A 19,221-nucleotide genomic window follows, 5' to 3' on the forward strand; every position below is an offset into this window, starting at 1 on the left:
ATCCATTATGCTTTTTTCACAACCGTGCAACAAAAGTTTGGTTTTGTAATGACAAAACCAGTCACAAAATGTGTGTAAATGTATGCTATATGCTTTTATTTCCGTGCCTAGTTTGTTATTAACCCTTTTGGGCTCACTTGACTATAAGGCAACTATACAGATGGCATTAACATGTGACTGCTGCATGCCAACGATGATGTTTTGTCGGCATTCTACGGCCTTTACAAGAGAAGCATTCACGACGACAAAGAATCACAATTTCTGTCTCCCGTGCTATTATAGCTCGAATAAAATAACTTTGTGTATAGGTGGGGTCAGTATTATCAGTGCTCAGCCAGCCACATACGACAAGGTTCTCCACGCACATACAAAACTGGCAGCACTGCACAGATCGTGTGGTGCTCAAGGAAGAACTAAGATTGACTGACAATTGACAACTTCTGCAAGACTCGATGAAACATCAATTGCAAAGTTATCTTAATCCCCATATAGTCTGCAAACATTGGCATTTTGTTGTCTGTTACAACACGCCTCATATTGGAAGATGGTTGGTTGCTTGTGGCTACTCATGATTGCTATGTAAATTTGAGTCCATACATTGTAACATTCCTATTCATAAACATATAGAAATTAATTGAACCCAAATATTTTAATTTTTATGTTGTGTATGCTTCAAGTTGTGATTGAAGCATGTTGCAATTATTATTACTGTTACTAGAACAGGTGATACCACATGTCTTATCTGTACTTAGTGTAGTCAGTCATCAAAAGTTGTTTTTTGTCATATATTATTGGTGCAGAACTCATATTTTCATGCTGTGGGAAAATGCCGGTATCTGGCTCGCTATTCGGGGATGTCAGACTCCGAGTAATACCTCACCTGTTCATTTTATTCAACTCGACTTCAGACCTGCACTTTAATTCAACTTTTACTCAACTTTGAAAAATCAGTAAGATTTACAATGTCCATTACCTTTCAAAAACTACTCCACAAACTGCTCAATTGCTACTGCAAGTGTTACTGTCAAGCGGTCTCAGCCGCCATTACAAATACGAGCGCACGCGGGAAAGCGACACCTTCGAATTTTTCATTGTGTTCTCAATACTGAATTTGTTAAGTTGTACATGTTACTTGGTAGATTTTTGCTGTTTAAGTGGTGCAAGTTGGAGCTCTTTGACACTAGAGGACTCTGAATTTTAGCATGTAGCATGACGGTGCATGAAAAACATTGTTCTGCAGTCTGGTTTCTAGTTGACCAAACATGGAGCACACTCATGTTCAGCGTAGCAATGCCAGACCACACTCAAAAAAAGGTTTAGGAGTTTTAACATAGAATAATTGGAGGCATTACTTTTCAGCATGCCCTTGTGTAACACTATAAGAATGTCAGCAACCTGTTGCATTATTATAAATAATATTTTACTTATTTGACACTGATGAAAGACGTTTATAGAAATAGGCAAGAGTAAAAAAATAAATGTGAACATAATTCATAGGATTAGTTTCATCAAATACAAATGCTTTCAGTTCCAAATATTACATAATGAGTATTTTCAACAGTCAGTATGATACTTTTGGTTAGAATTAAACTGATCTTTCACTTACTTATAATTGTGGTAATTCCATATAACAATTCTTATTTTATACAAATTACTCTACTTTATTTTACATTTTAAACTATTATTAATTAGGACCAGTTTATTTTATGAACAGTTGCAACTGCTGGAACAAAAATTCTATTAAAGTAATTCCTGTATACCTTTTGAGTTATTGGACGATAATTAGTTGAAGTTAATAATAACAGATATGACCATAAATGTATGTAATGGAATTGTAGTGTACCATATTGTATTGTTGTTGTTGTGGTCTTCAGTCCTGAGACTGGTTTGATGCATCTCTCCATGCTACTCTATCCTGTGCAAGCTCCTTCATCTCCCAGTACCTACCGCAACCTACATCCTTCTGAATCTGTTTATGGTATTCATCTCTTGGTCTCCCTCTACGATTTTTAACCTCCAACTTGCCCTCCAGTACTAAATTGGTGATCCCTTGACGCCTCAGAGTATGTCCTACCAACCGACCCCTTCTTCTAGTCAAGTTGTGCCACAAACTCCTCTTCTCCCCAATTTTATTCAATACCTCCTCATTAGTTATGTGATCTACCCATCTAATCTTCAGCATTCTTCTGTAGCACCACATTTCGAAAGCTTATATTCTCTTCTTGTCTAAACTATGTATCGTCCATGTTTCACTTCCATACATGGCTACACTCCATACATATACTTTCAGAAACGATTTCCTGACACTTAAATCAATACTCGATGTTAACAAATTTCTCTTCTTCAGAAACGCTTTCCTTGCCATAGCCAGTCTACATTTTATATCCTCACTACTTTGACCATCACCAGTTATTATGCTCCCCAAATAGCAAAACTCCTTTACTACTTTAAGCGTCTCGACTACATTCTATTATCCTCGTTTTGCTTTTGTTGATGTTCATCTTATACCCTCCTTTCAAGACACTGTCCATTCCATTCAACTGCACTTCCAAGTCCTTTGCTGTCTTTGACAGAATTACAATGTCATCGGCGAACCTCGAAGTTTTTATTTCTTCTCCATGGATTTTATTTCCTGCTCCGAAGTTTTCTTTTGTTTCCTTTACTGCTTGCTCAATATACAGATTGAATAGCATCGGGGAGAGGTTACAACCCTGTCTCACTCCCTTCCCAACCACTGCTTCCCCTTTCATGTTCATTGACTCTTATAACTGCCATCTGCTTTCTCTACAAATTGTAAATATCCTTCCACTCCCTGTATTTTACCCCTGCCACCTTCAGGATTTGAAAGAGAGTATTCCAGTCAACATTGCCAAAAGCTCTCTCTAAGTATACAAATTCTAGAAATGTAGGTTGCCTTTCCTTAATCTTTCTTCTAAGATAAGTCGTAGGGTCAGTATTGCCTCACGTGTTCCAACATTTCTACGGAATCCAAACTGATCTTCCCCGAGGTTGGCTTCTACCAGTTTTTCCATTTGTCTGTAAAGAATTCATGTTAGTATTTTGCAGCTGTGACTTATTAAACTGATAGTTCAGTAATTTTCACATCTGTCAGCACCTGCTTTCTTTGGGATTGGAATTATTATATTCTTCTTGAAGTCTGAGGGAATTTCGCCTGTCTCATACATCTTGCTCACGAGATGGTAGAGTTTTGACAGGACTGGCTCTCCCAAGGCTGTCAGTAGTTCTAATAGAATGTTGTCTACTCTCGGGGCCTTGTTTCAACTCAGATCTTTCAGTGCTCTGTCGAACTCTTTACGCAGTATCGTATCTCCCATTTCATCTTCATCTACATCCTCTTCCATTTTCATAATATTGTCCTCAAGTACATCGCCCATGTATAGATCCTCTATATACTCCTTCTACCTTTCTGCTTTCCCTTCTTTGCTTAGAACTGGGTTTCCATCTGAGTTCTTGATATTCATACAAGTGGTTCTTATTTCTCCAAAGGTCTCTTTAATTTTCCTGTAGGCAGTATCTATCTTACTCCTCGTGAGATATGCCTCTACATCCTTACTTTTGCACTTCCTGTCGATCTCATTTTTGAGACGTTTGTATTCCTTTTTGCCTGCTTCATTTACTGCATTTTTGTATTTTCTCCTTTCATCAGTTAAATTCAGTATGTCTTCTATTGCCCATGGATTTCTACTAGCCCTCGTCTTTTTACCTACTTGATCCTCTGCTGCCTTCACTATTTCATTCCTCAAAGCTACCCATTCTTCTTCTACTGTATTACTTTCCCCCATTCCTGTCAATTGTTCCCTTATGCTCTCCCTGAAACTCTGTACAACCTCTGGTTCTTTCAGTTTATCCAGGTCCCATCTCCTTAAATTCCCACCTTTTTGCACTTTCTTCAGTTTTAATCTGCAGTTCATAACCAATAGATTGTGGTCAGAGTCCACTTCTGCACCTGGAAATGTCTTACAATTTAAAACCTGGTTCCTAAATCTCTGTCTTACCATTATATAATCTATCTGAAACCTTCTAGTGTCTCCAGGGTACTTCCATGTATACAACCTTCTTTCATGATTCTTGAACCAAGTGTTAGCTATGATTAAGCTATGCTCTGTGCAAAATTCTACCAGGTGGCTTCCTCTTTCATTTTTTAGCCCCAATCCATATTCACCTACTACGTTTCCTTCTCTTCCTTTTCCTACTGTCGAATTCCAGTCACCCATGACTATTAAGTTTTCATCTCCCTTCACTACCTGAATAATTTCTTTTATCTCATCATACATTTCATTAATTTCTTCATCATTTGCAGAGCTAGTTGGCATATAAACTTGTACTACTGTAGTAGGCGTGGGCTTTGTGCCTATCTTGGCCACAATAATGCGTTCACTATGCTGTTTTTAGTACCTTACCCGCACTCCTATTTTTTTATTCATTATTAAACCTACTCCTGCAGTACCTTTATTTGATTTTGTGTTTATAACTCTGTATTCACCTGACCAAAAGTCTTGTTTCTCCTGCCACCAAACTTCACTAATTTGCACTATATCTAACTTTAACCTATCCTTTTCCCTTTTTAAATTTTCTAACCTACCTGCCTGATTAAGGGATCTGATATTCCACGCTCCGATCCATATTACGCGTTTTCTTTCTCCTGATAACGACGTCCTCTTGAGTAGTCCCCGCCCAGAAATCTGAATGTGGGGTCTTTTTTACCTCTGGAATATTTTACCCAAGAGGACGCCATCATCATTTAGTCATACAGTAAAGCTGCATGCCCTCGGGAAAAATGACGGCTGTAGTTTCCTCTGGCTTTCAGCCATTTGCAGTACCACAACAGCAAGGCCATTTTGGTTAGTGTTACAAGGCCAGATCAGTCAATCATCCAGACTGTTGCTCCTGCAACTACTGAAAAGGCTGCTGCCCTTCTTCAGGAACCACATGTTTGTCTGGTCTCTCAACAGATACCCCTCCGTTGTGGTTGCACCTACGGTACGGCTATCTGTATCGTTGAGGCACGCAAGCCTCCCCACCAAGGGAAATGTCCATGGTTCATGGGGGGGAGGCATAATGTATTAGGGTGCTGATTAAGTCCGTAGTGTTTTTCTTTTGCATATTGATATTCTGGTTGCTGTGGGATTATTTATCAGTTGTCATTTTTTATTTGTAGTTCAGTATTGCTATTTGAGTTAACATGTCATTTGGAGGTAGTGAGTGGAGCTGTGGACACTATAAAATGGAGAAATTGAAACACTTACAACATATTCTGCTGTTTGAGCTTAGCAAAGGGATGAGGGTCGCGGAGGCAGCCAGAAACTTTTGTGCTGTGTATGGGGATAGTGCCATTGGACAAAGTACAGCAAGAAAATGGCTTTCTCGTTTTGAGGAGGATTGTTTTGACATCAGTGACTGTCCACATTCAGGAAAACCTTTAGGGTTTGATGAAGATCGTTCAGACACATTAATCCACAGTGATCCACATCAGTATGCTCGAGACCTGGCAAACGTGACGAATTGTAATCATTCCATTGTCGTGCGACGTTTGCATGCAATGGGCAGGTTTAAAAATTCAGTGTATGGCTACTGCATGCTCTTAAGACAAAATTACAAAAATCAGAGGCCCTATGTGCATCTCTGCTTGCTCATCATTATCCGGGTTGTGAACACCATCATCCAGTCCTATCATGCATCATTACTGGTGACAAGAAATGCTAATATAAGGAAAAGAAAGGAATGGTTAAGCCCAAACAGAGCAGCAGTCCCCTGTACATGTGCACATCAAAGATAATGTTATGCATCTGGTGGAATAGCGACAGAGTGGTGTGCCATGAATTGCCTCCCTGAGGTGTAAGCATCAATGGTGTAAGTTCAATGCTGACATTGTCAACAGAGATGTCTTGCAGACACAGTCCAAGAACAACAAGCAGGAAGACTTGATGAAATGATGCTACTCCACAATAACAACCTCCTGCATTTTGCTTTTAAAAAGACAAAGAAAGAAAGGAAAAAGCACTGCACAGAAGTTGGGTTGGGATGTCATTCTGTACTGACCTTATTCACTCGACCTTGTGCCCTCAGATTTTAACCATTTTTGCTGTGTATGGAACAACCTCCAAAACATTTTATTTCTGGATGAACTCAGATTTTAACCATTTCTGTTCTCTATCGAACAACCTACAAAGAATTTATTTTTGAATGAAAATACGATCCGAACATGGCCCGACAGTTCTTCTCCTCAAAACCGTGTGATTTATACTATTGTGGAATCGAAAAGTTACCCAGTATTGGCAGACTGTTGTGAGTAGTGAAGGAGAATATATTCATAATGACTGAAGTCTCTGTTGTGTGTACTGTTGTGTTTATTAAACTTATGGGACAATGCTATGAACTTGTGCATCAACCCAATATATTATATGTATCATATACAACAAGAAGTGGGTACTGCTATTACATTACAGCATACGCAGTTGTGTTTTCTAATGTTATATTTGTACTTACAAAGTAATCCCTTAAAAATAAAGAAAGTATTTTATTCTTTATTTGGTATTTCATATTTTTGTACCAAATTTTAATGTGTAATGCATATTTGCATTGTCTTGAGATTAATATCTTTCTCATGAGAAAATTATGATTGAACATTTGTTAATAATTATGTCAATTTGAAGATAAGTATGAAATTCAAATAAAAGTAAAAACCGTACCTCTCACAAAAAATCAATCGTGCTACCCCACGGTTATGCTTCACCCGCTCTCACTTACGGGCACTTCTGTTGGAGAAAAAGCTTCAAATGTTTTGAATGTTTTGTACTTCATATGCCACAGCACTGAGAAATTTTCAGTCTTCTTCCCAACATCTCACTCCCCTCTGCCACACCATCCCCAGAATTTTATTTTGAAGTGTGTGATACGGCTTTAGAAAATTGATATTTGGGCACTCACTTGCAAATTCTGAAATTAAAGAAAATAAAAGGATCCAGCCATCCTGTAAGACTGCCTTATTACTCAGTTGGGAAAAAATCTTATCAGTAAAGTTCATGCCACAATTCGCAAAGCTATACATTAATTACTCCCTCAGCTATACTCTGATTAAATTTACTTTGTGACTGACAGATTGCAGTGGCTATGGGCTGTGTTGCAAGTGTACAGTCAGCTATGCTTTCCAAAGTTCTGCATGTTCTGACAGAGCAGGCAACACAGCGAGCACACGATAGTCGAGAGAGAACCGAGGTAGGCTGCTGGCTGGTCCCTGATACTAGACTCGCTGAAATGCCAATCACAAAGCAATTTTAATCAGAGTTTTTCTTTTTCCCTCATAGATGAAGCTGACTTTGTGGGGTAAACAGGCTGAAGAGTTCTCTGAGGCTCCTGGTTCTGTGCTGGCAGTAAGGAGTGCCAAACAATCAGACTTTGGCGGTCAGCGCTCAGCATCGGTTCAGCCGTGGAGCACTGTCAAAGTGAACCCTGACATACCAGAGGCACACGAGCTGCGTGACTGGTATCACAGTGTCACTCACTGACTGGAAGATGTCAACATTTCGACTGAGCAGCTGGAAGCAGCAGGCTGTGAGTGTTTCTTGTCACAGAAAGTGTGCAGTTATATGTTGGGATGCTGTTTTTAATTCAGTTTTTAGGGGGGGGGGGGGGGGAGGGAATGTAGATTATATTGATAGACTTAATGATGAATTGCATACATCTACTTGGACTATTTGTTAAACTCATTGGTCAGCCACCTGCTGACCATCTCTGATGCTTGTCCACTGCAGTCGAGTAACGTCCAACATACTGTCAGCTGCTTCTTGAGATGATGGACATGTGGCGATCGTCTGAGATAAATGCATAGCTTAATTCTGCAAAAGCAAAGGAAGCAATGGATCAGTCTCTCACTAGAAACCTAAGTACACTATGCGAGTTTTGTCACATACACTTGTGTCTGTATGTGTGGATGGATATGTGCGTGTGTGCGAGTGTATACCTGTCCCTTTTTCCCCCTAAGGTAAGTCTTTCCGCTCCCGGGATTGGAATGACTCCTTACCCTCTCCCTTAAAACCCACTGCCTTTCGTCTTCCCGTCTCCTTCCCTCTTTCCTGATGAGGCAACAGTTTGTTGCGAAAGCTTGAATTTTGTGTGTATGTTTGTGTTTGTTTGTGTGTCTATCGACCTGCCAGTGCTTTCGTTCGGTAAGTCACCTCATCTTTGTTTTTTTTATATATATATACAATGGCCTCCATTGTCATTTTCGGTATTGGAGTTCCAAGTGAAGGACTTCATCCAAAAGCCGATATTTTTCAACAGCCTACTTGGAAATGTGCCTGTCTGCTGTTCAATCCCTCCTCGGTGTGGTAACTACTCTCATTCTGGGTTTTGCAATTTTATAATGCTAATAACTGCTGTGCTGATTTCACATTATTTTATTACATTGTATGTAAATCTATTGTCCCGTTCCATCTGCGCATTTGGAATTTTTGTGATGTTTTGAGTCTGCACCTCTAGGATATTGTTCTGCTCTCTCTATCTTACCTCATCAGCATGTGAAAGCACCGTTTATTATAATAAGAAAAACTGAGGTTACGTTAACACCTGTAGCCCAAACAGCCTTTGTACTGATAATGTTGAAAGTGTCCCACACATGAAGTTAATTGTTGCAATATTGATAGTGTTTTTTGAGATCTGTTTCTATTCAGCTTCGTTACACATAAGTTACTGTTCTGTGATGCTATTTCCCTGTGGTTTGCAGCACTATCTCAGTACCTTCACATTATCCCAGCAGAAGAATTGAAATATTAACCCAACATTGGTGGTTTGTCTTCCAGTTTTGCAGCTTATTTCATTTGAATAGGTTACCAGCAGTTATTTCTGCAAAAGTAGGTATTCTCAAGCACAGTCTGCTGCAGTTCCAAACCTTTCTGTGATTCATCATTTTTAATGTAATTGATTTGTTGTTAACCATTAGCTTTTTCTCGTCTCTGAAACTTCTCTAACCACACTCTGGCTGTTCTTTGAGAGTCCATTCTTCTAATGACAAACTATTGCTGTCAGGCTTCAACAAAAGTCTCGTTAGGGAAAGGTGTTCCGTGTCTGATGCCTGTGAGTGGGCAGCCATGTGCCCGTGGGCAAATGGCATTGCAGGGGCAGTTGATGCTAAACCCACAACAGCAAAGGCACTGTGAGTGAGCAAATAAGATTGTAATAGAACATTGTGGGCACTGTATCACTTTGTGAAAGTGATTTGTTGCACAATGTTCATAGTATCGAAACATGATGATTGACGCCATAAAAATATTTTTTTTAGCTTGTATAGTGAGTTTAGACTTGTACACTGTTCAAGAGTTTTATCTCATTTGTGCATGAAATCTGGTGCAGAGGGACACAGAATTTCTGCAACGCGGGATGGCGATGGCTCCTTTATCAGGCTTCATGGTACCTGCTGTTTCATTTAGTTTATTCCATACACTCTTGTCCCAGCTCAGAGACGTGCCACATGCCATAGAGCAGTTAGTACCACGACAGTTTCATTATGTCAAGAGAACAAGAGGCAAAGATAAACTGTCATTAAGATTCTAGAGATCAGTCATTCACATCAAACCTAATGCATGTATTAGTACAAATTATTATTAAGTGGCCTCTGATTGTAAACAAAAGTCAATATATGAGCGTTTCTGGAGAAACCAACCTCTGATTGTTTGTGAAATGAAAATGGCAGCAAAAATAAAAAATGTTTTATCCGCATCAATTAACTACACTTTCCAGCTACATCTTTACAGTCACCCCTCCGACATAGACATTTGTTGTAGCATGGTACCAACTTTTCAACTCCCTTATTTCTGCCATTCCTACCCTGATCTGCAGCTCATTGTCTGTCTCAAAATGCTGTCCTCATAGCCAGTGGTTCATATGAGCAAAGGGATGAAAACCACAGGGAGACAAGTTCGGGTTGCATGATTGGTGATCAGACATTACCCATCGAAAACGCTGCAGGTTCGTCTTCATTACACCTGCAGCGAGCAGCCGAGAATTGCCGTGAAGAAGGAAATGCACAACATTTGCATTATGTAGGCTGGATGAAATCAGGTGGTTCACACTTCGCAGGAGGTGATATTTTCTGGGCATCTATAAGTGTTCATTATATGTTCAGAATTGAAAAGTGTGACGTGATAGGCAGCCATACTAGAAACACTGTATGCAACACATGTGACCAAAGCTTCACTGGTTGTTCACTGTGGTTTTAATTTCATGACTGATTGGAAGTTGGAAAAAAGTAGTCCTTGTAATATTTAGTAGTTGTAGGTGGTTTACTAAACCATGAAGGATTGAGCTAATGAGCCAGTTGGTACTGCTTATTTATAACAACTGTTTTTTCATACAATGCTTAAGGAATTCTCAGTCCAATGTGAATGTTACATACAACTATTTCTGAGAAAAGAGACTCAACTATCCGCACTGACGGATAGTACAAAACATGCTTCCTTCGCACCATTCCTCTCCGTAGCAGCATCTACTTCATCTACACCCTGCGCCATTATTTCAAATCAACAAAGTTAAAATGTGTGCAAAGACAGAGGATGAGATGGTCAGATGAAGTTAACCGACACATCGTGTTCTGTTATTACCAAGCAACAAACTTAGGAACCAACACAACTGTATACAGATCACAAGTATACACAACATTTATTACCAGATACCCAGAATTAAAATTTTCAACAGAACAACAACTAGCTGATCAGATCCGTGTAATAATAAAAAATAACAGGATCCCCAGTCGGAATTAGAAAACATCAAACAACAAGTACAACAAATACTGGAACAAAATAATGTGCAATCAGAAGAAGAAGAAAATACAGTAATGGACTCAAACATCCCAGAGCAAACGAAGAATTAAACAATCAGAGGAAAACGAAATCTTAAGACAGCCACCAGAACAAGCAAAAATAGAACACGAAGTGACACACATGTTGGATATAGAAGAAAAATTTCAGCTGACATATATAGAATACAAAGACATAAATACAGACATTAGACCATTCTTGCATAGACCACCAAACAATCTACAAGTCGAAACAACAACAACAACAACAATCAACACAATCATACACAACAAAATAAATGAAAATAAAACTATGGAAGAATTACAACTACTGGTTTATATAGGAGCACTCACTACACTAAATATACACACTAGACAGAGATCAGAACCAACCAACACACAGAAGAAACCCACAAAACCAGCATGGCAACACAGCCTGCAGATCAGAATAGAAAAACTGAGAAAAGACGTCGGACTGCTAACACAATTTATAAGAAATGAACTATCAGACGAAAAACGAAAAAGGTTAGGTAAAATCTCACAACAAGAAGCGATTGAGCAATTAGATGAAAAGAAGCAGAAATTACAAGCATTGGCCAAACAACTTAGAAGATATAAAAAAAGTGAAAATAGAAGGAAACAAAACCAAACGTTCAACACAAACCAAAAGAAATTTTACCAGACAATAGATAACACACACATTAAAATAGACAATCCACCAAACATAACAGACATGGAACACTGTTGTTGTTGTTGTTGTTGTGGTCTTCAGTCCTGAGACTGGTTTGATGCAGCTCTCCATGCTACTCTATCCTGTGCAAGCTTCTTCATCTCCCAGTACCCACTGCAACCCACATCCTTCTGAATCTGCTTAGTGTATTGATCTCTTGGTCTCCCTCTACGATTTTTACCCTCCACGCTGCCCTCCAATGCTAAATTTGTGATCCCTTGATGCCTCAAAACATGTCCTACCAACCGATCCCTTCTTCTAGTCAAGTTGTGCCACAAACTTCTCTTCTCCCCAATCCTATTCAATACCTCCTCATTAGTCACGTGATCTACCCACCTTATCTTCCAACAATATACAAAACATTAACTTCAGTCATTACACAGAAATTAATGACACATACAACACAAAACAAAATTATAAATGAAGAACAAAAAGGCTGCTGCAAAGGAGCACGAGGACTTAAAGAGCAACTGCCAATAGATGCAGAGGTGACATATCAAGCTAAAACTAAACAAAGGTGGCTACACTACGCATACATTGATTACCAAAAACCTTTTGATAGTGTACCCCACTCATAGTTACTACAAATATTGGAAATATACAAAGTAGATCCTAAATTAATACATTTCCTAAACATAGTAATGAAAAATTGGAAATCGACACTTAATATCCAAACTAATTCAAATAATATCACATCACAGCCAATACAGATTACGCGTGAAATATACCAAGGAGACTCATTAAGTCCTTTCTGGTTCTGCCTTGCTCTGAACCCACTATCCAACATGCTAAATAATAGAAATTATGGCTATAATATTACTGGAACATACCCACACAAAATCACACATTTGCTGTATATGGATGATCTAAAACTACTGGCAGCAACAAATCAACAACTCAACCAATTACTAAAGATAACAGAAGTATTCAGCAATGATATAAATATGGCTTTTGGAACAGACAAATGTAAGAAAAATAGCATAGTCAAGGGAAAACACAATAAGCAAGAAGATTACGTATTGGATAACCACAGCGACTGCATAGAAGTGATGGAAAAAACAGATGCCTATAAATATCTAGGATACAGACAAAAAATAGGAATAGATAATACAAATATTAAAGAAGAACTAAAAGAAAAATATAGACAAAGACTAACAAAAATACTGAAAACAGAATTGACAGCAAGAAACAAGACAAAAGCTATAAATACTAATGCTATAACAATATTGGCCTACTCATTTGGAGTAGTGAAATGGAGTAACACAGACCTAGAAGCACTCAATACACTTACACGATCACAATGCCACAAATATAGAATACATCACATACATTCAGCAACAGAAAGATACACATTAAGCGGAAAGGAAGGAGGAATGAGATTTATCGACATAAAAAACCTACATTATGGACAGGTAGACAATTTAAGAAAATTCTTTATAGAACGAGCAGAAACTAGCAAAATACACAAAGCAATCACTCATATAAATACATCGGCTACACCATTCGAATTTCATAACCACTTCCACAAGCCTTTAGATAACATAACATCAACAGATACGAAGAAAGTAAATTGGAAATAGGAACCACAACATGGCAAGCATCCGTATCATCTAACACAGCCACACATAGATCAAGACACATCCAACACATGGCTAAGAAAAGGCAATATATACTGTGAGATGGAAGGATTCATGATTGCAATACAGGATCAAACAATAAACACCAGATATTACAGCAAGCATATTATTAAAGATCCCAATACCACAACAGATAAATGCAGACTTTGCAAACAACAAATAGAAACAGTAGATCACATAACAAGCGGATGTACAATACTAGCAAATACAGATACACCAGAAGACATGACAATGTAGCAAAAATAATACGTCAACAACTTGCCTTACAATATAGACTAATAAAACAACACGTTCCCACATACAAGTATGCACCACAAAATGTACTGGAGAATGATGAATACACATTATACTGGAACAGAACCATTATAACAGATAAAACAACACCACATAACAAACCTGACATCATACTCACCAATAAAAATAAGAAATTAACACAACTAATCGAAATATCCATACCCAGTACAACAAATATACAGAAGATGACTGGAGAAAAAATTGAAAAATACATCCAACTGGCTGAGGAAGTCAAGGACATGTGGCATCAGGATAAAGTTGACATTATACCAATTATACTATCAACTACAGGAGTCATACCACACAATATCCACCAGTACATCAACACAGTACAGCTACATCCAAATGTGTATATACAACTACAGAAATCTGCAATTATTGATACGTGTTCAATTACCCGAAAGTTCCTAAATGCAATGTAACATATACCGTACAGTTAAAAGGAAGTCACGCTTGATCAAGGTCCGCGTCACATTCCATTTTTAACCAGACATAACGTCTGAGAAAGGAAAGAAATAATAACAATAATGCCATGTAGGTCTTACAGTGATGCATCATCTATTATATATTTGCTATTGTGTTGTGCTGTCAATTTGTTCATGTATCTGTTGTGAAGAGAGTAACACAGCAATTTATGGTCCTTTGTGGGAGCTACCTACAATTCAGAGAAGGCATTTTTGTGAAATATTTGAGACTGTACAGTGTATTTGTCTGAATTTTACTGTCATTAGATGCATTTTACAAAGTAAAAAGTATGTGTGTAGTGGGTGAACTATGTGAGGTAGATGATGATCATACATACATTTCACAAGCTGCAACTGTCACCAAACTGCTCCCTGTATTAATGTTAGTATTTGAAAAATGAGTTTAATTAATGGTAATGTATTTAATAGCAATAATAATTACTCTCTTTTAAAAATAATTTAGTTTCATGATTGAAACTAGTTGATCCCTTTTGATTTTATCCCTCATAAAATTCCATTTTTTGTCTGAGGAGGTAATTACCCCCAGATTGGGAACTGCTGCTCTAGATTTGGGGGAGGGGGGGGACATTTCAGCTCTCAATGCAGAAGAAGATGCAGAGTGAAGGAAGTCCACGACGGGAAAGAAATACACATAGGTACTTTGGTCATTTAAGCAAAAACGCAGGTCAGAATTAATAATTAATGGTGACTGAAAATCTATTCTAAACTATCTCACACAACAGTGGGGGACATTTCAACATGCTTAACAGAAAAACTCAATCTGAGTAAAAAAAAAAACTAGGATTTTGTTATTTTTGTGGAACTTGAAATTGCTCTTTATTCACAAGTGACAAATGATTAAGCATGGGTTTTGGAGAAAGACACAATAAGCTCTTCAACATTGGATAGTGAAGATGAGATCTTCTGTTATGTTTATCTTTTCCATGACAGAAGAAGGTTGTTAGCAACCAAATGTTGATCCAAGTAAGGTAATGGAAAGTAACAATGCACTGACTAGTTGAGGCACCAAAAAAAGTTAGAACATTGCTAGCTTTGGACAAGTTGTCCTTGAGGTACAGCTGTCATGCACTCCTTGCAGCATTAAAGAAGGATTTGTCCAAAAGCCAGCAATGTTCTCGCTCTTGTTTGTATGCCTGTCGACAATTCACCATGTTAACTAGTTGGTGAGTTGTTACTTTTGCCCATTAAACCCACTGTTGACCCAGATATAGACATTGGTTGCAATTCCAAGTCATTTCAGAAACTCTCTTATGTGTATTATTGTTCAGATTTGTGCTTCTGTAATAACTGCTATTGAGCAGAAGACAAAATTTTTTAAATCAGTCTCTTCTAATTTCATTTAGAAAGAGACAATATCTGGTGCAACACCAAACTCAATTCATTTTCTACACTGTGCTGTTCCTGAAATCTCGTCTCACAGAACTGTCAAAAGTTGTACAATGTTTTGGTGAAAAGCAACGAAACTGTATTCGGAGGCAAGTGTAGAGATGAGTCACTCTAAAACAGTTAGTTTTTCTATACCAAGGTGGGCAGCTATGGTGTATGGTGGAGTCTGAACCACTGTGTGACTTGACATTTTTCACATTAGCAAGTCATTTGAAAAACATCAGATTTCAACTGCCAAGATTCATAATAAGTTTTGATTCGCTCCAGGCCAAAAGTTGGAGCATGGCTGTAATATGTAGGTGAATATTAAGTGTTGGTATATTTTATGACTGACTGTATAATGTGCTACATTTCATTATTTACAGCATTTATGTAGGTTGGATTTTACACAGTTCTAATACTGCCATGTAAGCTGTTATAAATGACCTGATCATCATCTGAAGATGCAAACCAGTTGGTAGCTAAATACAGTGTTCTAAAAGTTCTTATGAGCTATGGTGCACCATCTTCACAAAATAAATTAGAGTCGTTGCCGCACAGTTATCCATTAGAATACTAACAATTTCAGTAGTGTAATGGAATCATCATAAATTGTGCCTGCTGTTTTCTTTCATTTGTGATTTATGGAAATTTTTTCTTACAGTCCAGACTGAAGGTTATAGTGATGGACATGAAGCCAGTGGATATTAGGAAATACTACATGAAAATTATTTCAGACATCAAGACTACCAGTGGAATGTCCTAGTGAATTGTGCAGAGAGCTGGTGCAAAGTGGAATGATTGGAAAATGTGTTCTCCATACCATATACTAAGATGAATGTGGCAAGCATTGAACAGTCTTCACAAAGATTTTATAGAGATGTGTAAATAATTTTAAAACTGACATGACACACATATTCCAAAATGTAGTTTCAGATTTCCTGTTACTAGTAAGGGATGCTTCTTTATTTTATGGAAGTAGACATTGTTTATAATTATTTACTGCCATTTATTAACTGTTTGCTGGGGCATACTGCCTGGAGCATATTTTTGAACATTTTCATTTTTGTATACGGCTGCAATAATATATGTTTCATTATATTTAACATAAATAACTTTCTATGAAAAATTGTGTAAGATTAATTTTTACACTTGCCCGTGTCTATATACATAGTGTAATTAAATGATAAAGATTTCCTGAAATTTATGCACATTAGTAATGAATTTGTAATAAAAAGAGTTTTATGAATGAATAGATATTTCATAGTTCTGGTAACTAGTAGTCTTACCACCTGTAGAAAGTGTGGGCTGGTAGCTCTCTCTTCAGATACGGTTTGATCAGCTGCAAGTATAGGGACTTCATGTGAAAATGTAATTGTTCAATTTTCTGTCAATGATGACTGTCTTGCAAAAACAGACATAATGTCTGATGGGATAGTTTCTTGTGATTGTATAATGTTACTTATAATCCGTCTTAACTGCTTTTATTTTTAAACTCATATGTCTGGTTTCGGTTCATCCAGAACCATCTTCAGATCTGATATATTTCAGTTACAGGAGTAACCCGTCCAAATCCAGCAACTTTCACATGCTGCGTCACAGTTGCTCCTGTAACTGAAATATATCGGATCTGAAGATGGTTCTGGATGAACCGGAACCGGTCATATGAATAAAAAAAAAAATTTTTTTTTAATTGCGATCAAGACGGGTTATGAGTAACATTATAAGCTGATTAATGGATTTACCACAGATATATTCATTATGGTACAGAGTAGTGTGAGACCATCTTTTGGAACACATGCTGATAGAGTAAATTGTGCACTTCACATCCAGTGCAGCAATGTCTTCTTAGGTAATGCCACAGTGCTCTGTTATCTCAGGCATGTTTGTTGTCATGCTCAATAAAGTATCATTATAGCTTGAAGACACTAAATTGACAGTGTTATTAGGTTTCGGAATGAAAGATATTAAATAAGTAATATCTCGTAAAACAATTACGTTTTACATTTAGCTGTCAGGAGCTCCTTTAGAATCTATCTTCTTCTCATTCTTTCTTTTTTTTTTTTTACATTTGTTGCCTTTTTGTGTGCTCTTATCAGTTTGACAAGTACATTTGCTTTGCTTAATGAGGTTATTTATGGGTTCAAACAAAAAAAATATAGTCTGCGAATTTACTTAGTACACAGGTTGAAATTAAATCTGCAGATATGATGCACCAATCCACATACATTCAAGATTATCCACCAAAACTTCACAAGCCTAGGATTTGGGCAGCATAGCATGTTTCAGTTATTACCGAGTACTGGTATACCAAAGAAGAATCTTATTATGCACCTATTAAAAAAGAATCTCTGTTCATCTTTCAGGAGGGAGATCAAGCCTTATGGTGGTGTTTCAGTATGTGCAAAAAGTGTTAATAATTACTGTCCCATAGATGTAAGTTCTAGAAGTGTCGAAGGTGTCACTGAACTTTCTGTGATAAACTATTGTTGGAAAATTAAACATACCTGTGGGTATAGACAGACCTCCATCTGCAAGTATATATATTTTTCTAGCTAATCTCTATGAACTGCTTGTAGAGCGAGATAGTACAGGGTGTATACGTGGACAAGGGAAAAAAAAATTCCCAGATTTCCTGGTTAAAGATACACTTTCTCCCAGCTGAAAATACACTTTTTCCATGTTATGTGACAGTATACTTTCCGTCGGAACTGTAAAACTTACCATTCCTTTGAATGGTTATGGTTTTATACAGCGGTGTAGAATTTCCCAGACCTTTAGAAAACGAATCAACAGAGCAATGTGTGGTGTCACCACCAGACACCACACTTGCTAGGTGGTAGCCTTTAAATCGGCCACGGTCCGCTAGTATACGTCGGACCCGCGTGTCGCCACTGTCAGTGATTGCAGACTGAGCGCCGCCACACGGCAGGTCTAGAGAGACTTCCTAGCACTCGCCCCAGTTGTACAACCGACTTTGCTAGCGATGGTTCACTGACAAATTACGCTCTCATTTGCCGAGACGATAGTTAGCATAGCCTTCAGCTACGTCATTTGCTACGACCTAGCAAGGCGCCATTATCATTTGCTATTTATCTTGTGATGCATGTACCGTCAGATCAATGTTCACCAATTATGGATTAAAGTTAAGTATTCCAGAAGCTCCGTTCTTTTTTTACTAGACCCAACTCCTTTAACTGTTCCAGACCTCACGCCAGCCTACGTGAGCTTAAACGCGTGCCTTTCAGCTTCCTCTCATAGTGGCTTGGCTGTCTTGCCAAGTCACAACACGATGCTCCTTTGTAAGCCAGTCATAGCTCATGTCACGTGACCTCGCCAGCCGATGACAGTTGATATTCAGAGCATAGGACACCTGATGCAGTCAGCCAATAGCAACATCACTGTCAAGTTGTGCGAACACACAAATAGGAAAGGTTACGGTTTAAATTAATATACATAGTGTTGCTACAAGAACAGCAAAGCTTTCACATACAATATTTGTCTCAAAGATTAATAAGGTGCAAGAGAAGCTAAGTTTTCACATATAATGTTGATCTTTTTTGCGCGTGTTACATACACAAATGTGCGAGTAAAATTTTTAATAACGACATAAATGTCTGATCTTCTTGGCTTGAAATTCTTCTAACTGGCTCGTCATCAAAGAGTTGATTTTTAAATGAGAGTGAAACACTCTGATTCAAGAAATTCATCGTACATTCTCTCAAATAGTCTATCTTGCGTAAAAGGAAATTTACTTTGAAAGTAATGCTTTTCAAACCACCATTCACTATATTTTCCCGCGACCTTTTAGACACAGGTTTGTTCCAGCAGTTGTCAGAGTGCCAGATAGGCATCACTGGGCTTGCGCAGCTACGATGATGTGGGAAGCCCATATGTTCG

General features: G+C 38.0%; 1 protein-coding gene across 4 annotated transcripts in view; it reads left to right on the forward strand.

The window, feature by feature from the left end:
- LOC124716954 (replication protein A 70 kDa DNA-binding subunit-like) overlaps positions 1–16,574 on the forward strand; it is a 174,410-nt gene extending 157,836 nt beyond the window's left edge. For 2 of the 4 annotated variants that reach the window (XM_047243543.1, XM_047243544.1), the window contains exons 14-16: positions 7,120–7,236; positions 7,326–7,572; positions 15,986–16,574. In XM_047243543.1, the coding sequence (XP_047099499.1) occupies positions 7,120–7,236; positions 7,326–7,526 (318 nt within the window). In that variant the 3' untranslated portion in view covers positions 7,527–7,572; positions 15,986–16,574. The remainder of the gene's footprint in view (positions 1–7,119; positions 7,237–7,325; positions 7,573–15,985) is intronic. The other 2 variants (XM_047243545.1, XM_047243546.1) reach the window with 2 other exon arrangements.
- The last annotated feature ends 2,647 nt before the right edge of the window (positions 16,575–19,221 follow it).

This window comes from Schistocerca piceifrons, chromosome 9 (genome assembly GCF_021461385.2).
Source record: "Schistocerca piceifrons isolate TAMUIC-IGC-003096 chromosome 9, iqSchPice1.1, whole genome shotgun sequence".
Classification (NCBI taxonomy): domain Eukaryota; kingdom Metazoa; phylum Arthropoda; class Insecta; order Orthoptera; family Acrididae; genus Schistocerca; species Schistocerca piceifrons.